Here is a 23,244-nt window from a genome sequence, read left to right as displayed (position 1 = left end):
TCCATTTGGATGAACTGGGCAATTTGCTCCCTAAAAAAAGTTCAACAACTTAGGGTTGTCTGGGGAAAAAATGCGGAGAGTTCTTGCATCTCTTTTCTAGAAAAAAAAAAGCACTGGTGTTAGGCAAGACAAGCCTTCAAATCCATTTTTGCCTGGTCTGGGCTTAGCATGGATTTGTGACTGAAGACTGTGTAGATGGAACATCCATTACATTAAATATTCATACTGGTTTTTTAATGGTATTTGTATTGCTTTTATTGCTGCAACTGGGCCCACAGAAACTGGTCTAGCCAAAGTGTGTCTTTCTGTTGTGTTTTAAATTTCAAACATTGCATGTTCATCTTTGCCTGCGTTAATGATTGTATTTTCTTTTTATTATCATATTAGAACTCCTTTAAATAAATAAACGTGAGACGGCCCAACTTAGCCAAATGATTTTTTACTGAATGGCCCTCCTTTCTGAATATTTGAGCTGACTGTTAACGGCCTGCTGCAACCACTTACCAAAACATCTCCTGCCATTATCAGATATCACAAAGCCTGTAGGACAGATGCACTGGAATCCTCCTGGCGTATTAGTGCAGGATCCAAAGAGACAGATGTTGGGATCCTCGTTGCATTCATCAATGTCTGAAAAATCATTTATTCATTTATTTCATACCATTTTTACACAACTTGATTGTAAATAAATAAAATTTTAAAGACGGTTAAAACGAAAATGTGATTACAACATTAATCCAAAATGGTATTCATCTTGTGTATTTTCCAGAGAGCTGATGGGAAATAGTGCATTAGGCAGAACTGATTTTTAAATGAACAAACCAGTTTGTTCTGTTTTAAAACAGCAATTGCTTTATAAAGTCTACTCTAAGGCTGTGCCAATATATTTGGTCATCGCCTCCCCCAACAATTTGGGGAAAGGGAAAAAGAAATTGCTCATAAAAAAGTGAGTATGAGAACTTGTGAGACAAATATTTGAGGGGTGGGGCAGGTGTTTGTTCTTGTTCCATTATAACATACCGTATTTTTCGCCCTATAGAACGCACCTAGATTTGGGGGGGGGGAATAAAGGGGGGAAATTATTTTTTCCCCCAGGCGTGGGGCTGGGGAAAGCCTGAGCTTCCCCCGACCCCAGCCCCCAGAACAGGCAGCTCTCCGCAAGCCGTGGGAGCCCGGCGCGAAGTCGCGCCGGGCTCCCACAGCTTGCGGAGAGCTGCACAAAATCCACTCTGGGAGCTTGCGGGGCTGGGGGAGGGGGAAGCCCGCCGCCAGCCTCCAAACCAGGTCGGGGGATAGCGGGATGGCGGCGTTCTGCCTCCCCGCTGTCCCCCGAGCTTGTGGGGCTGGCGGTGGGGCTCTCCAGGCTTCAGCGAAAGCCTGCATTTGCCCCATAGGACGCACACACATTTCCCCTTCATTTTTGGAGGGGGAAAAGTGCGTCCTATAGGGTGAAAAATACGGTAGTTGGGGGCTGTTTGCATCCTCTCTTCCTTAACCATGAGCTGCAACCAAGAATTAACCTTGGCTACAACTCATGCTTAATGGAAAGAGAGTGTTTAACTACAAGTCCAAATTCAGAAAACACACTAAACCTGACTGACTTAGCTGCCACATCATGCCATGCTAAGAGGACTGAGAAGAAACACAGTGTTTGCCATCTCCTTGCCAAAAGCCCATACATTTGCACTAAGACATTATTTCTCTTAGTGTTGTGTGCTAATGTATCCGGTGTCTTGCACATGATATTCACTGCAGCCCCAAAATGCTATGCTTTGAAAGGTTTCAAAGAAAATATGACTTGGATTACTCTCAAGAAAAACAGTTAATATTGCTAGCAATAGCTGCCAAAAATATTGAAAAGCTGGCAAGAAAACAAATTAATAAATGCACTGTGTTGCAAAAGTTAAAATCTCAAAAAAAATGTATTGGTCAAGATAAAAGTCCAGCATATTTAAGCAAGATTTTGTTCCTTGATTTATGAAGACTACTGAAAGCACACATGAAGTTTTCCTTCCATCTTTATCTGGGCAAAAATTCCACTAACATCAGTTAGTTAAATGAGAAGACATGAGGATTTATTTCCTGTATGGTTAATTTGAAGATAATTAGGATTAGCTGTCTGGTACCAATATCTTTGTTTCTTAGTTTGATGAAACACATTGTGATTTGCATGGATCCACTTTCTCATTTGATAGCTGTGTATTACTTTCCCCCCATATAATGAAAATCTAAAGCATCTAACGTTCTAAAAGCATTGGTATATTATTTTGTACCAAAACAAAAATTCCTTAGATGTTGAAATAAACATCAAAGCGCTATGCAAATAACTCAATTATCTTTACACACTAGGTGTGCATTTGGTGTGGAATTTAGTTGCACATAACTATGAGCGTTAAGGCTTAAAACAGAAACCATTTGCTATATTTCTGAGTCTGGGTGCGTTCAGATGTGGAGATTATTATAATAAAATAATAATAAATTTTATTTATATCCCGCCCTCCCCAGCTGAGCCGGGCTCAGGGCGGCTAACAACAATCAAATAAACAATCAAATAATAACACATTCTAAAAATATTTCATTATAAAAATTAGTTAAAATCACATTGGTGGCAACCGATTAAACAAAATTCTGTGCAGGTTGCCAGAGGAGGGGGTCAGGCTGCGCCCTGACTAAAGGCCTGGCGGAACAACTCTGTCTTGCAGGCCCTGCGGAAAGAATTATTGAATTATTTTTTCCTGGTTATAATGCAAGGGCTTCTTGTCCCAGTTTCTAACATTCCTTTTCCACTGTATAACCTGCTGTGTTATTGGAATTGCGGCTTTTTGATTGCTATATTGCCAGGGCGTGCTAAATTTCATTCCCACCAGTGGACACGGTGTAACACAACCATAGATGTGACCAGGCGTGTCGCCATGAGTGCTTCTGTTCCCTCATGATTCACACATGAAAATAGTGGGAAGGTACTGTATACTAGAATACTACTCCAAATTTGGTGACATGAGCTGTAGTGGCATGATCCATGAAAACTGTGGGGAAATTACAGCACAAATGCTCCTGTGATTTTCTAGGTTAATTGGTTTTTTTCCTGAAAGCAATTAACGCAGAAATGGCTTCTACTAAATTCCACTAGGTTTCCAGAACTGGAACTTACCTCGTGTGAAAGATCACATAAAATGAGAACGTTATCAGGTAAGGAAACTTTAGGGAAATAGAATAAAATGCTGTCTGAATGCAGCCTATATTTTCAGACAAATTTTCAGCTAAGTTTTCTCTATGTACTCGCCAGGGGGGGAGGTGTGTGGATTTGTTTGTTAAGCAAAGATTTTACGAATCACAAACCAGCATATTTTCCCCCTGATTTCTGTTAATGAAATGCCATGACTTTGAGTTTGTTTCTCATCATGACATGAGTTTGTTTCTCATCACAAGCACATGAATGCCGTATCTTGAAAGTCGCTACATTTGTAAATGAGTGACACAATCTTTGCATGTTATTTCTACCACATCCAAAATACCTGTTCTTTACTGTGTTAATATTGAAGTTCAAAATAAAATAAAATGCAACATTACCAATGCAGCTTTCGCTTTTTACTTCGTACCCTGGTGGGCAAATGCACCTAAAAGATCCTTCCAAGTTTTGACATGTACCAGGGAAGCATGAGCCAGCAAGCACCACACACTCGTTAATATCTCAAAAGAATAGAAAAAAGACAAAATATGTTAGAGATTCTAGAACAATTACCTGCAGTCTAAATATGCAATTAGAAAGAAGAATCTAGATCAAGATCATTGATCCTCCTTCTCACACTTTTGTCTGTCCTTTGTTGTGTTAAGTAACCCTGCTCCCATCTGTGAATAACTACTACTACTACTACTACTACTATTATACATAGATAATAAGAATATTTATAATACCACCCTTCACCCAAAGATCAAAGAGTGGTTTACAATAAAAAAACACAAAAATACATAACAAATGGAAACAATAGCACCCCTCGCCCCTAGCTCTTGCTGATGGGGAAAAGTTCCTTACCCACCCCTTTGCAATGAATTCTGCTGTTCGGTTTAGCATACAAGAGCCACATAAGGTCAATGTATCAACCAAAATTGGAAGAAGAACAGAGATTTCCTGAGAAGAGGGAGAGGCTCTGTCTTACTTGTCTGGTATAGGATTGTGTTTCAGCTGCAGTTCACAGCTATCCATAAATACCTGCTGGAAGTCCTTTCTGGTGCTTCTTTAACTTATTTAGTCTTTTAATTGAAAGACACTAGGATGTATGTGACTGAAAGACACTGTAACATGACTGTGCAAACGTATACTTCAAAAAGCAGCACAATTGTATGTTTATGCAAAAGTAAGTCACACCGTATTCAATGGGATGTAATCCCAGATAAGTGTGAATAGGATTGCTGTTCTATCAATGCACATTTACACTAGGTTGTTGCTTTCATACATACCAATACAGTTCTTGCCATCTGGAGTAAGTTCATAACCTTCATGACATAAACATTTGAAAGAACCAATTTCATTGAAACACCTCCCATTTCTGCACACCTGCCCAAAGAAGGAACTGCATTCATCAATATCTAAATGGTGAACAAAAAAGCAACAAAATGGTTAACAAAACAAGGGCAACAAAAAGCATTAATTCTATCATGCAATAATTGCAAGCTACAACTCTGCTTTGGAACACATTTTTAAAAGAAAAGCCTGACTAGCTTTTCAGGTACCTTTTAATTTGAATAACTGTCTAAAGAATTGCCTGAAGTAACTGATATTACAGTTTGAAGTCTGGTTTACTCTGTTATATTTTACTCCAAGAAGACCAATTTATCCTAAATAGAACTCAATAAGGCAGACATGTATGTACAAAATGTTTTTTTTTTAAATATGATCCCGTTGAGATTCCAAGATGGAATTTTGGAGGTAGCTCTTAAAAATATTAAATAACCAATACAATTTTTTGGAATTTTAAAATCATATTAATTTTTTAATCACTTTTAAAGCGTTTCAATTTTGAAACTTAAATTTAAAGTAAATCCATCATTAATGTGACATATCACATTAAAGCCTACGACGTTCTGAAGAGACTGGTGTTTTTAGTTTTGACATTATCTAAGTTCTGGGCTGAGCTTTTATGTTTATTGTGTAGTCCGGCAAGGCCGAAATTGTCAATTTTTTAAAATCTCAAACTCCCATGACACCTCATAACGGGATGAGATAAAAAAATTAAAATTTTAGATTCAAACTTAGTTTTGATCATTCAACAAGTGTACAAAATATAAAGAAAATAGGATGACATGAGTTTAAAAAGTTGGATCTCTTGATATGGAATGACCTACTAGCAGTCTTTTCCCACCCAGTTTAATTTTCTGCCACCACAAACAGCTATAGTGCTGCTGTTGGTGGCCCAGTCAGTAGAAACTGCAGTTCCACACCAACATAGCCCTAGGATGATGCTACGTGACAACACAGTGTCATTCCAAGGGAGGATGGGAAGGGGCACCAATAGCAACTACATTTCAAATGAATGAATGAAAGGGAAAAAGTCACTGCTGTCACTTCTTTCCCTGGGGATCTCCTTCCCTTACAACTGAAAACTGCACGATCCCTCTCCCAAATTCTCAAAGTTCAACCCCTGCTGACCATTCTGAAACCCCCATTTTCAATGGAAAAGATGGCTTCTGGCTCATATGCAATTCTCTCTTTCCAAAGTTGTGGTCCTGATCTAGTTAGTGGTTCCTGCAGCTACTTGAAAGGTCAAAAAAGGTGTCTGAAGCTGAAATAGTATAATATTTTTTTCCTCAAAATTAGTTCCACAACAGAGTACAGACCTTAAATAGATTTGTTCATGTTTTTATTTGAACTGCTTGCACCATCCCTCTTCCTAAATGAAAAAGTGTAATATTCTTTTGATTCTCTTACCCATACAGTCATTATTATGTGTAAGCTCAAATCCTGGATAACATAGACAATTATATGAGCCAACCGTGTTTTTACACGTTCCATTTCCACAAGGATGTCTTTCACATTCGTCAACATCTGCAGAGTGAAGGAATTAATACAAAGGAATTATTATTTGTAGAATCATCTTAGGAAACCTTAAACACTGGCTTATTTCCCCCCTCCCCTTTTTATATTTCAAACTTTCGCAATGATATAATAAATGCAATCACCGCATTTATCTGACAACACATAACTTATATTCATCTGAAATAAAAGTAACAGTATCAACCCAACCATCGCTCACCAAAATGCCAATTAATTAAGCTGTTCTAGATTTTCTAATTCACGTTTTTACATGGATAACATTCTCTCAACATACCCATACACATAGTTTGGTCATGGGATGCCTTAAAGCCATTTTGACAGATGCAATGGTAGGTTCCCTCTTTATCCACACATGTGCCATGACTACATACATTAGGAATTTCCTGGCATTCATTGCGATCTATAACAAAAATACACAAAACACATGGTATACATTATTGATTTGTGGTTTTGTTATTGCTCATTCATTACTCACGTTTTACAATCTGCTAATGATTACTGAAGGTGCATTCAAAATGTCCATTTCATAAAGAAAGTCGTAGCACAAAAAGCCTACTATTTGTCTGTTCATGTTCAAGTCAGATACTTCTAGACATGACACGAAAGTCAGGGAAGCAACATAATTGTAAGTGTGCAAAAATAATAATAATGCAAATTCAGAACAGGAAAACGGCCAATATTCTAGAGGGAATATCCATATAAAAGAAGACTTAAGCAAAATAGTGAATACAAATTATTTCTTACCAACACAGGCACCATTGGGTGAAAGTTTGAAACCTGCAGCACATTCGCAGCGGTAACTACCAGGGCTGTTAATACAATCTGCATTTCGTTGACAGAGATTGTCACCGTTGCTGCATTCATCAATATCTGCAAGATCAATAATTCTTAGTCAAATGTCAGTATAGGTGTCCTTCATCTCTTTGAAGCATTCAGATACTTTTTGTGCTCTACATTGCAATGGGCATGATTCAGCTAATGTTAAAGCACTTTCAAATCCCACTTACTTCAATTAGAGAATTTTCAACACAATCTTAACATACCAACTGAAATCAGTGGAACTTCAATGTGATTATCCCTTATTTTTGTGTTCATCCCTCTGAAGTAGTGACCAGTACATTATTGAAGATGCCTTTGTTTAATATCCTCTAAGGAAGAGGAAAGATGGGATTCCTGCCAAACAGGTAGAAGATGACTGACAGAAACTAAAAAGTAGGAGGAACCCAAGCACACTCTGTATCCAACAACCATACCACTCCAGAACATTTTTCATCAGAGCATTTAACAAATTCTTCTGGAACAAGCAGTGGGAATGTGGTACATTGTACACACAGATCAAATGCTTTGAATAATGTTCCTGCTTCCCTTTCTCTACAAAATCTGCCAGGAAGATAAATACAATCCTGTGAGACCAGACAATACATTGATGTAAAGAGAAATACTTATATTCATGGAAAAAAGGGCAACTAATGATCATGTTCAAACACTTCATGGAATTACTGATAAGAGTTTCAAAACCTAGGTCAGGAATCCACTGATGCGCAGCTTTATTTTTTCAAAGACAAGCGTCTTCTACACCTTTTCATTAGTCACTATTTTTCTATAATTTTCTAATACCAGCTGCACTGGCTCCCGGTGGAGTACAGGATCAGGTTTAAGGTGCTGGTTTTAACTTTTAAAGCCCTATACGGCCTAGGACCCTCGTACCTATGGGACCGCCTCTCCTGGTATGTCCCACAGAGGACCTTATGGTCTTCAAACAAAAACATCCTTCCGTAATCCTCATAGAACTCTAACCCAATGGTTGCCATTAATTTGATTTTGAATTGATTTTAGAATGAATTGATTTTAGAATGTATTTCAATTAATTGACTGTGATTTTATGTAAACTGTGCTATTTTTACTGTTGTTAGCCACTCTGAGCCTGGCTTTGGCTGGGGAGGGTGGGATATAAATAAAATATTATTATTATTAAAAATAAATGATGCTCTATTTTGAAGATATATCCACATGACTCTAATTTACTGGAGCAGATCACAGACAGTTGCATAGTAGACATGTGCATGGTATGTTAGCTTGCACTTCCTCTCTGCTGGTCCACACAGCCAGGTTAGGCCATTGTGTAGGACTCAGTCAGTACAATCAGTTCCTCTTTGATCATGAGCCTGACCTGGAGGCAGGTGTGATTTCTAGGTGTTTTCCTCCCCCCCAAAAAACCCACTTATGAGCTGCAGTAAAGTAGGAGACTATTGCTGAAAAGGATCTTGCCATAAGGATAAACCATAGACAATACGATTTACATCACCTTCACAGACCAAGAGCAGGTCATTGTAGCTGAATCCTGTTGGGCATTCGCAGCGGAAGCTGCCAATCTGGTTAATGCAAACACCATTTGCACAAATCCCTGGGATCTCTTTACATTCATCAATATCTAAAAAAATATATCAATATTTATTAGTCAAATGCAATGGCAAGCCCTGCTTTTTCTCATAGTTTCTTTATGCATGCAATAAGGAAAATAAAGTGGTAATAAAATTTACCTAGAAATATAATACAGCAAATTGAATATAGCAATTCAATTTTAATTTTAATCCATGCTTTTTGTATAAAGGAAAAATCCATATAGGGGAACTTTATACATAAAAAGCTGAAACTTCTTCCCTGTCATGTTAGTTTCCCACACATCTTATAAATAAATAAAAAGGGGGTAGGGGGAAAACCCCCTCTAGTTTTCAGATTCATGCTGCATTCATTAATCTGAACATAGCTTTAAAAACTCACCAACAGCTTTGCCTGTGTGGATGTCGAATGTGAAGCCAGGAATATTTCCACATATTGACTTGAATTCAACTTAAAAGGAAAGAAAGCGGGGTGGAATCAAGGAGGCTGGATATAAAAATAACTCTTGGACAAACAATCCATTTACAAAAAACAGTAATCCATTTTATTGAATAAGAGGATCCCCACACACACACACAATGCTGCCATAAACAAATACGTTATTTAATCCAAGTATTAGCTTTAACATTGACAGAATTTAGAAACTGAAAGACAGCACTGACAAGGAAAACCCCCAATGTGGAATTATATAGGATTAGTAATTTTGATGTACAAATAGTGGACTTTGAGCTCTTCTCTCTTCCCATCTTGATTAGTGACAGGAAGGACATTGGCTTAGAATACTTCTGGGGAAGGAAAAATGTTCTTTTCAGTTCTTATTTCCTCTTTCCATACTGATCAAAGGAATACTGCACTGCTTTGTTTTCCTTTATGCCCTATTGTTATCAAAGAGATAGAAGAATATATCTCTGTTATTGGGTTTTTGTAAGTTTTATCCTATGTGATAAACAGTTGCCTGTATCTTTCTTCCGGTGTTTTCTTTTAAGAAAACTTCTTTTAAGAAAACACTGAAAGACATACCGTATTTTTCGCACCATAGGACGCACCGGACAATAGGACGCACTTTGTTTTAGAGGGGGGAGAACAAGAAAAAAAAATTCTCCCCCTCTCTGCCCAGCGCCCCTTCAGTGAAGCGGCAGGAGGCGCTGCACAGAGAGGGGGAGAACTTTCCCCCTCTTGTTTTCCCACTCTAAAACAAGGTGCCGTTTAAGGTGCGTTCAGGCGGCTACCTTGGAAGCCTGGAGAGCGAGAGGGGTCGGTGTGCACTGACCCCTCTCGCTCTCCAGGCTTCAGGTTCCTTTCGACCTGCTCTTTGGGGCTGGCGGGGGGAAGCCCACCACCAGCCCCAAAGAGCAGGTCAGGGAGCAGCAGAAAGGCGCAGCGGAGAGGCTCCTGCCATAGCCGCGCATCACCTCTCCAGCCGGGAGAGGGTCACGGGGGGCTGCTTTAGCCCCCCGCGCGCGCTCTCCCTGCTGGAGAGGTGACATGGGGCTGTAGAGGTTCCTGCCATAGCTGCGCGTCACCTCTCCAGCCGGGAGAGGGTCGCGGGGCTATGGCGTCTTCGCTCCATAGGACGCACACACATTTCCCCTTCATTTTTGAAGGGGAAAAAGTGCGTCCTATAGAGCGAAAAATACGGTATACAGGTAACTGTTTATCACATGCACTTTCAACTAACTGGAAAAAAGCCAGGAAACTCAAACAAATGAAACTAATATTTTTTATATCCCTGATACCTACATTTATTCACGAGGTTGTTGGGAGGTATAACAGCTCCTGAACATTGTGTTTGCTTAAATTGACTGCCAAGGAAATAACTGAATAATATATTACTGTATTGGCTCTCTAGGTATCTGTCCAGAAAGGGGTGCATATATCTTAATATTAATTTGAGCTCAAGAGTCTTTACAACATCCCCTGTTAAGTCTAGTTTTTACCTGTTCCTGGAGTTGGACATGGTTCACAAGGTTTGTTCCAGGCTTTCCCAACATTATAGGTGCAGCAACACATCCTCTTGGTCACGTTGAAAGGGAGTTCATTGTCGCAAGACGTTCCATTGTAGCTTCTATAGCAAAAGCTCTTTCTCATATCTGTACATGTAGAAATCTCATGCTTTTAAAAGTATTAAACATATAACAATTGGATCCTGAGAACTGGCTTTCTTTTTTCCTATACATCTACCTGTTTCAGCTGACTTTCCTGTTTCGGAACACAGAATAACTCCAGCTGGATCTATTCTCTGTATTTTAGTCAAGAAGACTGGGGCAGATGCTAGATCTTCCCAACCACGATGGGGGAATTGATTCATTTTTAGCTGGTTGCCATGAGGAAGCATTTTCAACCTCCTGGGAGTCGAGAGGTGGCTGCGACTGGCTGCAACCACCTCCACCCTGGAACTGGGTAAGCAGCCATTATAAGCATGCTTAATTGAAGTAGACATAATCAGGATTGAGTTATAAGATACAGAAAGCATATTTAGTACACAATAAAAATAACTTACACTGCTGTTCTATGGAATTGGGGGGTGGGGAGAATCTGTGGCAGACCTGCCAGCACTTCCCTTGACCTGACAGCTTGATATATCTAGGGCAGGATATGTGGGGAGGCCTTTTTCACCCCCTTGTCTTTCTCCCTATTTATCTCCCATTGAAATCAATGAAATTAACTATGCAAGCTCTAGAATCAGCATAGTTCTTGGCCTTTTTTGAGCACATGTCATGGGCTTTAGATCCTGCAGATCCCAAGCTCTGCAAGGCACCCACCCACCACCAGAACCCCACTGGGGATACATCTGTACCCACAGAATTTTCTACTGGTGGACCAGAGGCTTTACCAGAGGCATAGCTTCTGTCCTACTTTCTGACCTCATCTCCACTACTAAACTGACACCTAAACACATTCAGAGACTCCACAGCCATCTTCTGGCCAGATGTAGGAATGCAGCCTCAAGCTATGACTTAAGCTATTTCAATAACCATGCACATTTCCAGAAATATTAGTTTAACTGACTTTGACCAATCCAGATATTCCTCCAAGCCATTCCAACACCAATGGAGGTCTCACGTGAATGCTGTCCAGCTGTGAGCCTGGATTCTAGATCCTATGTGCTACTGAGGAAGCTGCATAGGAACAGCTGTTAAGTGTAAACTGGGCCTAAATTTTAGGAACTCATCTGGTCTTCAAACTCTTCTCAATATCATGGTAGGAAGTGGAAATATAAAAGGTAACATACCCATACAGTTGTGGCCTCCATTCACCTGCATGTATTCTGGAGGGCAAATGCATGTGTAGTTCCCCAAGGTGTTGTAGCATGTCCCAGGACCGCAGACGCCAGGATGTGCAACACACTCATCAATATCTGTGGGAGAGCAGGGAGCCTCAATAAGCAATTAAGGTACAACAAACAAGTGCTCAATAAATAACAACATACAGTGGTGCCTCGCAAGACGAAAAACTCGCTAGACGAAAGGGTTTTGCGGTTTTTGAGCTGCTTCGCAAGACGAATTTCCCTATGGGCTTGCTTCGCAAGACGAAAACGTCTTGCAAGTTTGTTTCCTTTTTCTTAACACCGTTAATACAGTTGCGACTTGACTTCGAGGAGCAACGCATAGAACGCGGTGTGGTACCCTTTTTTGAGGTTTTTGAAGACTTTGGTATTTTTGAAGCTTTTCCAAAACTTTTCCGACACCATGCTTCGCAAGACGAAAAATTCGCTAGACGAAAAAACTCGCAGAATGAATTAATTTCGTCTTGCAAGGCACCACTGTACAAGGCCAAACTGAATTGCCAAACAAGTATTTCTCATTTGTGGACAAAGAGGCTAGGTAAGAGTTAAACAATGAATCCACCATCTTTGAATCCCATGTTTGGGATTTTCCTCCTCTTCTGAAGTAGTATGGAACTCCATGGTAGGAGTTCACCCACCCCTTGTACAGTGGTACCTTGGTTCTCGAACTTAATCCGTTCCAGGAGTCAGTTTGACTACCAAAACCATTCGAAAACAAAGGCGTGGTTTCCAATTGGCTGCAGGAGCTTCCTGCACTCAATCAGAAGATGTTCGGCATCCGAAAAACGTTCACAAACCAGAACACTTACTTCTGGGTTTGCGGCATTCAGGAGCCAATTTGTTCGACAACTAAGCCATTCAGGAACCAATGGACCACTGTACTTCGTTCTCACTGAAAAAATCACCCACCTGAAGCTGTTACTCGACTATGAAAAATTTTGTTACAACAAGTAACATCTGAAGCTGTAATTCGTCTATGAAGATGTTACTTCCAGCAAAAAGCAGATGCAGGGGCACACAATATCTTGAGGAAGTATGTGGGATTCAAGTTATAGTCCTAACCCACTAAAGTCATTAGTTTAAAAAGAAAAGAGACATCAAAATGGCCTGTATCATCACATCAATTAGAAAGTAGTGTACATATTCATGATTACCCTGGGAGATTGTCTTAATATAATGGATATAAAATAATAACTGATAACTTGATAACTGAATGTGTAAATGTAAGTTTCAAATCCTAAAAATCTACAACTTTAGATCTAGTATCTGCATTTTATCTGCATGCTTTCGGGTGCGGGGGAGAAACGTCTGCAGGGAAGAATATTGTTTAAGAAGAAATGGGTGCTGCACTATGAGAAAAGATAAGAATTGTTACCTTCACAGATACGAGTTTCTTCACTGAGGTAGTACCCATGGGGACATTCACACTGGAAGCTGCCAAATGTATTGATGCAGTTTCCACCTTGGCAGAGGCCAGGCAGCTCTTGGCATTCATCAATGTCTGTGTTAAGAGAGAAATGCATATTTTTTTTGGCTGATGAAAGACTGTAGCAGACTACTTGCATAGATGGCTAGCAGAGAATGACTTTTGCCTGTTTTTGTTTATAAATCTGCTCGGCTTTTTATGAAAAAGATCTGATAAAAGTATGAACCGGCCAAAGTACATTTAACTCCCACTAATTGCAGTACGATTTGACCAAACTGCGGGAGGCAGTGGAAGACAGAAGTGCCTGGCGTGCTCTGGTCCATGGGGTCACAAAGAGTCGGACACGACTAAACAACTAAACAACAATTGCAGTATGAAGGATTGCAATATAAATTAAAGTCTTCCCCAAAAGTCAATGGGTCTTCAAATACTGTACTCAACCATGACCAGGTTGCATCATATTTTATCACCTAGGAACATATGCTCTTTTTGGTACATTGCACGGATGCTGAAAGCTTAAAAGATCAGCTGTAAAACAGTCTGAGTCATGCTTCCAATTAATTTTTTGATAGGGTGATAGTAGACACAACTAACAGACTCAGAATGAGCCAAATGAATAAGATTAAGGCAGCTGATAAAGGAACACTACACATTACACTTTCCCTTTAGCAGTAAAGCTGCCAAAATCCAAAACAATTTAGGAACTCAAAGTTTATAAAGCAATTTGCAGATTGCTGGGAAGCTCTTAACAGATGGAAAAACTCAGGTGAATGTGAGGATCTGGATTGCTGCCATTAAGAAGTATCTATGTTTGAAATGGCCAGCACTTTAAAACAAAGCTGACAAAATACATACATTTAGTTACTTCTATGGAACTAACAGATTTCACTACCTCCCCATTATAGACATTTTACAGAACTTGACTCTTGTTTAAGTCATAAAAAGCTATAGTAGTTATTTTAAAAGAATTAACTTCTTTAACTATGTTAATGACTGAAATCAAGACCCTCACTCACTCAGCCTTCTCAGCGGAGAGGTCATGTTTAGTGACATGTTTGGACACTGAATGTGTAAGTTTATGTCTAAAGTCAATGGATACAACAAACACAATTATATATACTTCTGGATTATTATTATTATTATTATTATTATTATTATTATTATTATTATTATTATTACCCCACCCAACTGACTGGGTTGCCTGGCAGCTTCCAATGTAATTAACACAGTGAGACATTAAACAAAAGGGTTTAATGGTTCTTGCTTTTGTATTTGTTTAAAAACCAATAAAAATTTGTTGTAAAAAGGAAATGAAGGAAGGAAGGAAGGACTTACCTTCTAGAATAATAGTGATAGGATTTGGTCTGAAACCTTCACCCCCTGGACAGAGAGTATTATATTCACCTACAGAGAAAAGAACACAAGCAAGAATTAAAGAAAAGGCCGTGGGAAGATTAATACACAGATGGCTTCAGTTGTTGTTTTTCTTTTGCATAGTCCTGTTCACAGCTCATGAAATTTATCATCTTAATATGAACTGTGTTTTGACTGTCAAGGCCCCTATTCTTGACCCCACAACAAATCACACAGATTTATAATAACTCTGTCTGGAAAGCAGCACATAGGGACCCCATTCAGTGTAGTGTCCTTTCGGACTCTTACAATCCATATATATTTTATGTCCATGCATCTGTTTTCCCACCAAAGCTGTCCTACACAATACGGAAAACAAATATTTTCGATGTGTCCATAGCATGTATCTGAGGTGAATACGTTTGAAGGAAGATTATAATTACTAATAAGTCTTTGGTGTCTTTTGCAGATGCTTTGGAACAGCAGTTGTTCTAAACTCCCACTAAGTACATGGCAAAACACTTTATATTAGTGTCCCTAAACATGCTTTCAATTTTACACACAGGAAAAAGGATACTTAGGTTAACAGGTGCTTAGGTTAAGGCCATCATGTGTTGTCACAACCAAAGCTGGAATCCTTGTTTCCTGCACTCAAGGCTTATGAATCACATCTGAGAACCTAGGCATGCTCTTCTATTTAATGAGCACTCACACTTTACATTGTGGGTGCCCTTTGCAGGATCGCGCATGGCGCTACAGTTCCCAGGGAGCTTACTGGCAAACAGGGGCTGGCTTGCCTCTCAGTGTTAATTTGTGAAGGTTCACGCCCAGCCTCAGCCAGTGGCGTAGCGTGGGGGGTGCAGGGGGGCCCGACCGCACCGGGCACAACATCTGGGGGGGGCGCTCGCACTCGCAGCTCTCTGCCCCTACCTGGCTCACTCACTCTCTCTCACTGCAGTGCTGGCTGTGCGAATCCGAGCCAAGCCGCTGGGTCGCCGCCCACTGTGGAGGGGGTGGATGCCAGGCGTGCGGTGCGGAGAGAGAGCGAGGGACTATATGGGGGAGGGACAGTGCAGCGGCCGCCCAGCGCAGCGCTGAGCGCGGGAGAGAACCACACCAGCCCAGCCCAGGCAGCAGCAAGAAGAAGCTGGCAGCGGCGGCAGGTTAGGGGTTGGGGGCGCAAATTACTTGCCTTGCCCCGGGTTAGGGGGCACAAATTACTTGCCTTGCCCCGGGTGCTGACAACCCACGCTACGCCACTGGCCTCAGCAATCAAGTTTCTTTCTGGGAGGTGGGACCAGCCCCATTTATAAACAGGGGGTAGAGCCGACAATAGCCAGGCAGTCGGCTCTGGAGATTCACCCTCCCTTTGTTTCATGTTTCTTGTGTGCAGGTTAACTTCTTCTTCCTGTTGAGCGGGTGGTCTTTGACTGGTTGCTGTTGAAGGACCGGGAAGAAATTTTTCTGCATTGGCAGGTTTTGTCTTCCCCGTAGCAATTCGTCACAACTTTGGCAGTTATGGTCTTGGGTGGAATCCTTTAGTCTTTTCTTCCCTATATTGGGGGGGGGGGGACATGAAGTGGTGACTCACCCCCCTGTGACGGTGATTCAAGGGTCCCCCTCTTAAAGGGGTTATATAATGGGTGTAACTGGCCATACACTGAAAGGTCATCAGTGAACTACCCTGCGTGCGGGGATATGGGCTGGGCTGCCTGCTACATTTACGTCTCGCAGACCACCCCCATATCCCATTTACCCTGATGAGACCCAGTTCCCCCCGGCTGGGGGGCTGGGAGGGATACATGTCCAAGGGCTAAGCCAAGGTCTTCCTACATTCGGAAGTTTAATAAAGTTGTGGCCTAGTTTTAATTCCATATAACGTCAGAGTTTTTATTCCTTCCTTATGATCCATAGGGGCTGGGGCTGTCGCCGCCTGGTCATGTATAAAACGCAACCACATGAAATGGTTTTCAGTCCTTATGATATACTGTTAGTATTTTTTCTTTTCGTCCTTGCGTCTAAGAGAGTCATTTCCTTACTGCTATTTACAGGCGGGCAGGTCTCGCAGGGATTTCCCCAGGCCTTTCCGAGAGAGCAGCAGCATGAGGAGCGACTGACTCCAACACCAATTTCCGTGTTGCAGGATAGACTTCCATCCCCTCTTGGTCCATATTTCAGGTAACAGTTGCCAACTCGATTATCTGTGGAGAATGAATGGAAAACAGTTGTGCCCACCAGCCACAGTCATGTGGAACATCCATCATGAATGCTTTCAGTAGTAAACCTCATAATCTTACATTAACTTAAGTAATTTTTCTCAGCTTTGACCTAAATGTGAAGCTGCAACACCAGAAAAGTTCTTAAATGATCTAAGGGGGAAATGGGTAAAGCAAGTCATAACTGACTGCCAAGGGTTTGTCAGCGTAACAAGATCACAAAATAACAGAGTAAGACTTGGAAGAGGTCCAAAATGTCTTTTAGCTCAGCTCTCCTCATCTCACCAGAAGGAAGGAACACTCAGACCCAGTTCCTCAAAGATCACCTGATAGAATCTAATTCCTAGTTTGCCACGATGAGAGAAAAGTACACGGGAAATATGTGTTTAGAGAGCAAGTAAGCACAAAGGACTCAGATAAATGAGCAAAACCGCAAGTCTCAGGGGAAAGCAATTGCCATTTTTGCAAGGGACATTGCCAATTGAAGAAATGTCCTTCCCTGATTCAAAGATGTTGGCCAGTCAGACTAGCATGAGAATGATCTTTGCACCATATAATCAATAGGGGATAATTAGGTGCCTTGCCACACTACCCAATATCTTGTCTTTCATTGAGGCAGTTCTTTTTTTGTAAATATTTTTTATTAATTTTTGATTACATATATCCAATATAGTGAGGCAGTTCTTGGCGTAGCAGATAATAAGATTCTGCTGAAGATCGTATGTAGAAATAAAACCTTACTGACTTTAATGGGACATGGTAAAGAAACAAAAAATCACATTATATTTGTCATAAATTTATTAATTCATCATGAATCCATTTACATTTGGGATTTTGAAATCAGCATCTATCCTGTTGTTTTTCTGTTTGTTTTTTGCACAGTTCATGTGATATGAGTGGGATGTACATTTCTCCAGTATTTGTTCCACTGTATTTAAGTAATGAATCAATCTTGTTTCATATGGAATCTTTTAACCTTTCTGCTTATTTATTTAATATTCTTACCAACACAACCAACTCCTGTTGGGTTCAGCTGGAAATCTGGAGGACAGTTGCACTCATATCTTCCAGGCGTGTTCACACAGAATCCATTAACACAGTTGATAGGATCTGCACACTCATCAATGTCTAAGGTAGCAAGAAGAAGAAAATTAAAAATTTATGTTTGGCTACTGAGGGGACTATTGGGTTGTTGTTTTCATTTTTATTATGTATTTTGTGGTTTTATATCTTGATTTTATTCTGTGAACCGCCCTGAGACCCCAGGTATAGGGCAGTATATTAATCATCATCATCATCACTATTTTAATTCAAGAAAAGAGGCTAAAATTTTTGCATTCTCATTTCATAATGAATGAATGAATAAATAAATGCCAGTTTTCATCAAACTTCTCCATCAATTTTTGATTTATCTGTACTTCCAAAAATGTATCCATTTATCCACAAAGGGATATTTCTGAAATTCTCCTAAACCAATGAATACGTTTTTACACTTCCAGTTCACAGCCACCAACATTCTGGCTGCCATTAAAGAAAGCCAAAAATGTAAACATTTATTTAACAAAATCTCATTCTTCTACTACTACATTCTTCAAGTGTGATGTGTTTACCTGTACAATTTCCTCCAGTTCTATCCAGCTCATAGCCATCATCACAAATGCAGTGAAACATTCCTGGCAAGTTATTGCAAGTACCAAACACACAGATATTCTGGAAGGCACATTCATCAATATCTGAAAGGATAATATATATATAAAAATTAGTTACCCACACATCAATATTGTACATATTCTGAATAATTTGTCATCGAATGCAAATGTGCATTTGAAAAATGTAATCTGTGCTTGTGTGAGGTACAATGTGGTTTTATTGGGAGCGAAGAAGCATGCAGTTGCGTACCCTCATCACATTCTACAATGAGAAACATTTGTTTGAATGCAATACTTTTCTACATGTCTTTTAGTAACTGATACAAGGAAGATGAGTCCAAATTTAGCTGCAAGGTTTTTGGTCAAAGGCCATACAAAGTCTTTAAAAATTAAGGCAGCTTTTATCAGAGCTGGCACAGCATAGTAATTCTTGATTAGAAAAATGTATTTTCTATGCAAAGCTTGTGCTTGAATGTTCTTTTCAGTGCTTCTTGTGGTTTCCCTCCTGGCATACAATCCAAACCCTGAAAATTCAAATGGAATAGTGGTGCGTTACCTTGGCAAGATCTGCTGTCTGAAGCTGGAGTGAAACCCATCTCACACTCACAACGATATCCACCAGGAATATTCAGGCATTGTCCATTTTCACATAGATTAATATTTTCTGCACATTCATCAATATCTGTTGAATATAATTAAGTTTGATGCTCAATGTAGCAAAAGGGATTTGGTCAGCAAATGTCCATTATAAACATATCTAGATAATTTTGTTAAGTATTACTTGACATAAAGCAAAACTGGTGCTTCCACCTTAGTTGAAAATGAGCAGTGATATTTCTGTTTGATATTTAAAGCCCATTAGTGGAAATGCTAGCTTTATCCATGATAGAGTAGCTTGGCTGTAAATGCCTTGGGTGTAAAAGCTACAGGTATGCAGAAAACTAAGCACGGGGGGGGGGGGGACCTGTTCTCAGTGTTGCTGGAGCTCTGAATTCTGCTTCTAAAGGAAACAAGCAGATAAAATGATTTCCTTAAACTCTCTTAAATCTCTCTTACCAGAACAAGTGAATCCATCTCCAGTAAATCCTTCTGCACAGGTACAGCGATAGGATCCAGGAGCATTCACACACTGCGCATTTACACTACACTGGTGTGTTCCGTTAGAACATTCATCAAGATCTGCCAGAAAAACACACACAAAGAAACTAGAAAAAGGATGCCCATGTTCACAGAAACAGGGATTTCCACAGGAGTAGCCTGCTTGCACAATTGGTTCAAAGAGTGTCAGAACTGGCTCTCAGCCATCATGGGTCACAGCTCAGTGAAGGAGCTGGTGCTCTGCATGCAAAAGTCCCCAAGTCCAAACCCAGCCATCTCCTGCTAAACGTATCAGGTAGTAAGTGATGGAAAAGACTTCTGCCAGAGAGCCACTGCCAGACAAAATAAACAATTTAGGGCTGAGATGGATCAATGTCTGACTCAAAATGAAGGTAGATTCAGAAACTGATCTGCCTATTGCTATGTTCAGCATTAGTGGAACATTTTAAACACTTTACCAATTTTGTTTAAACACTTTTTCATTTATATTGCATGCCTCTGTTATAATGGTTACCATAATAAGAATATATATACCATATATGCCAATTCATTAATCCAAGGCATGACTTTATTGCTGTATGATTCTAGATGGCTGCCTAAGGCAGAACTATTTTTTCAACCATAAATGAAAGGGACTCTTCTCCTTCCAAACACCACATTGATGCACGTATGCTGGTGCTTACCAAGAGAAAGAAAGTGGACAAGTTCAGCACTCCTACAGGAGTGGGGAGGCTGGCAGGCATAGTACACAGGAGATGATGAAGGAGGCTCAACAGGTCACATGAGAAGGGCAGTATAGATGAGGGCAGCAGAGCACAAAACCTCCAGGATCCATTATGGGTAGAGGAGTTTGGAGGGCTGTGGACAAGGGAGCCAAGGGGGCATAGGGTTACTAGGTCTAAATCTAGACCTTGCTAGGATATTTCAGCCAGATTTGGCTTCAGTTATCACTGCAACATTGTGACTTGGCAATTGTTAAGGGGCAAAGAGTGCCAAGAACCAGTGGGAGGGAGGGTAGGAATTAATCTCAAATATATTGTTTTGAACTAATTAACTCTGACTGCAAGCTGCAAGTTTAGCTTAAATTTGCCCAAAGCGATAACTTCAAACTTGCTTTCTCATAACCTTTCAATGACACGAAACCATAAAATTATTTTGTTTCTTCCATTTCATTTATAATCTTTACATTTTAAACATCAACTCATTAGCACCGGGTAAATATTTAACTAATATTCTGCTCTATAAGTGATTGGATTTAACAATTGCCATCAAAGGCCATCTCTAACAATGTTATCAATCTCCTGTAAACAGTAAGAAATCATGAAAAGAAAATGGTTTTACTTTCCTTGTAGACTTCACAAAGAAAAATGTTAATAAACATGGAATTATAATAGACAGGCATTCTAGAAAGAAGGGAAATTTCTTAGCAGAAATTTCTCTCTCTTAGGGAAGAAGGTAGTATTCTCAATACAGTTGTACCTCAAGTTACAAACACCTCGGGTAACAAGCGCTTCAGGTTACAAACTCCGCTAACCTAGAAGAGTTATCTTGAGTTGAGAACTTTGCCCCAGGATGAGAACAGAAATCGTGTGCCGGCGGTGCAGCAGCAGCAAGAGGCCCCATTAGTGAAAGCACGCCTCTGGTAAAGAACAGTTTCAGGATAAGAACGGACCTCCGGAATTACTTAAGTTCGTAACTAGAGGTACCACTGTACTTCAAAAGTGCCCCTCCTATCCAGTTAAGAAGCAGGGGCAAGGTGTGGATTAAGTTGATTAAGGGACACCCTCTATGAAAATCACCAAAATATTCCTGATGTGGGGGATTAGGGGGAGATTTTGCGTCAGGAGTTTCTCTACAAATTTGGATTTTGTTGGGACCACGAAGTTGTCTTTTATGCCCATGGAATACTCCAGCACATATCCTCTTCATATTGTCTTTCTCACACTATAGATCAGTGTGGTCTTGTTTCCACTGAGGCACTAACCACATGAGACAGACAATTACAGCATAATGGCAATGGGGCAGCCTATCTCCTGCTAGAACACTGTTTGCTTTCAACCTTGGATGATGAACAGTTTCCAGGGGAGATCAGTGAGGAATTTCAGTTGGAATATATGGAATGTGGTTATTGAGTCTTATAGCTGGTAGATTCCCAAGTGGTACTGAGATGCTGGCAAGTCTCAAAAGGACTAATAGGACTTGGGAATTTCCATCTTCTCATTTGGCAGTTTGGACAGACTTCTTTTACTTTTGGTTTCCACTGGCACCACCGAAGAACGTGGTGCCAGAAAATCGTGTGGCAATCAGGCACCACTTATGGCTAGATTCATGCCATGTTAAGTACACATTCCTTCTGTTTCTGACATTAGAGGCTATAATAGAGTTTGCTAGGACAGTGGCTGATAAGAAGAACCTTTTTGGTCTACTCTTCAGATTCTTAGAAACTGATTCCAAAGAAGCAAGTCGGTCAGGAGGGTCAACACTGTAGAGATGGAGTTGGTGACTGATGAACACAACAACACTGAACATGCCTCAGTGTGGCTTCTCCATTTTTATCACAGGGATCTTTTGGGTTTCCTTCATGACATCTCTCACCCAAGTGGCCACTGGCACATCTATTGTTGGAATCTGTAGTTGATCATAATATTCTCCAGGCGAGAATACGCCTTATTAACAAAGCAATATATCACCTTGGCTCTAGCCAGGCTGGATGGTCCTACTGAAAGAATCTGGCACCTCAGCAAAGGAGGAGAATGTATGGGAGGAGAAAGCAGGAGTTGAATATCCATATCAATAATGTGGAAAGTTTAGGAGCTCTCATTCCCTAGACAATTTAGAATCCCATTCTTATCTAGGACAGGTAGGCAAGAAAGAGAAGGCAAGGAGTTAACAAAAAAAGTGTTTTAAACTAAGAGCTCTATGGGAGACAGACAGATACTCTCTTCCATGAAGGAGTCAACCAGCAAACTGGCCCCATTTCTGACCCAAATAGGAAGAGAAGCCTGAAGAATCAAAAGTGCCCCCTTCTGTTTCTGGGTGAAACATTTCCAGAGCTATTTTCATCCATTCCCACTCCAGTCAACCTACCCAATGATTCTAAAAATAACCAAGTCACTTACGCCTACCATCTTGTCAGCTGAACAGCTGTATCAATTCATTTCTACTCACCAATACACTTAATTCCATTTCCAATCCATCCTTCTTTACAGCTACACCTGAAGCTTCCTGGGACATTGACACATGAGGCATGCAGGTCACAGTTATGGGCGCCAATCTCACATTCATCCACATCTAAGAAAAGTTGCACATTAAAAAGTTTAATTCAGAATAATAGATATCTTCATAAACTTAGAAACAGTGTCAATGTAATACATCCAGTATTATTATTTCACACTGATTTTATTAGGACAGTATCTGATTTTAGGAATTATCTGTAATCCTTGGCAACTGCTCATGGTTACTGAAGAGAGGGCATAACCATGAGTCTCGGTTCAGATGACACAAGCCTTAGCATAGTGTAGTGCAACAGCAAAAAAGGAGGAAAGTGGTTGTGATGTCCTCTCTAGGAGTCCACGTTTGCACAATCTTACTAAACCAAGGTTTGGCTTGACATATGTGAGCCAGATAACTGTAATTCACAATGATATTCTAAAAGAATTCAGAATTATAATGGTTAAGCCTTGCTCTTGTTCTTGTAATTACCATATTTTTTGCACCATAACACTCACTTTCCCCCCCCTAAAAAGTAAGGGGAAATGTCTGTG

The 23,244-nt window shown here is 40.3% G+C and overlaps 1 protein-coding gene across 2 annotated transcripts in view; it reads right to left on the bottom strand.

The window, feature by feature from the left end:
- FBN2 (fibrillin 2) overlaps nucleotides 1–23,244 on the bottom strand; it is a 134,515-nt gene that overhangs the window by 18,012 nt on the left and 93,259 nt on the right. For both annotated transcript variants that reach the window (XM_081213502.1, XM_081213503.1), the window contains 18 exons: nucleotides 22,649–22,771; nucleotides 19,439–19,561; nucleotides 18,939–19,064; nucleotides 18,344–18,466; nucleotides 17,739–17,861; nucleotides 16,557–16,718; nucleotides 14,500–14,568; nucleotides 13,114–13,239; nucleotides 11,685–11,810; nucleotides 10,390–10,542; nucleotides 8,834–8,902; nucleotides 8,358–8,483; nucleotides 6,797–6,922; nucleotides 6,327–6,452; nucleotides 5,927–6,043; nucleotides 4,459–4,587; nucleotides 3,571–3,690; nucleotides 505–630 (listed from right to left, as the gene is read on the bottom strand). In XM_081213502.1, coding sequence (XP_081069628.1) covers nucleotides 505–630; nucleotides 3,571–3,690; nucleotides 4,459–4,587; nucleotides 5,927–6,043; nucleotides 6,327–6,452; nucleotides 6,797–6,922; nucleotides 8,358–8,483; nucleotides 8,834–8,902; nucleotides 10,390–10,542; nucleotides 11,685–11,810; nucleotides 13,114–13,239; nucleotides 14,500–14,568; nucleotides 16,557–16,718; nucleotides 17,739–17,861; nucleotides 18,344–18,466; nucleotides 18,939–19,064; nucleotides 19,439–19,561; nucleotides 22,649–22,771 — 2,193 coding nt within the window. The remainder of the gene's footprint in view (nucleotides 1–504; nucleotides 631–3,570; nucleotides 3,691–4,458; nucleotides 4,588–5,926; nucleotides 6,044–6,326; nucleotides 6,453–6,796; nucleotides 6,923–8,357; nucleotides 8,484–8,833; nucleotides 8,903–10,389; nucleotides 10,543–11,684; nucleotides 11,811–13,113; nucleotides 13,240–14,499; nucleotides 14,569–16,556; nucleotides 16,719–17,738; nucleotides 17,862–18,343; nucleotides 18,467–18,938; nucleotides 19,065–19,438; nucleotides 19,562–22,648; nucleotides 22,772–23,244) is intronic.

Source organism: Podarcis bocagei, assembly GCF_964188305.1.
Source record: "Podarcis bocagei genome assembly, chromosome: 11".
In the NCBI taxonomy this organism is placed as follows: Eukaryota; Metazoa; Chordata; class Lepidosauria; order Squamata; family Lacertidae; genus Podarcis; species Podarcis bocagei.
This window is presented reverse-complemented; position numbering and strand designations above follow the sequence as displayed.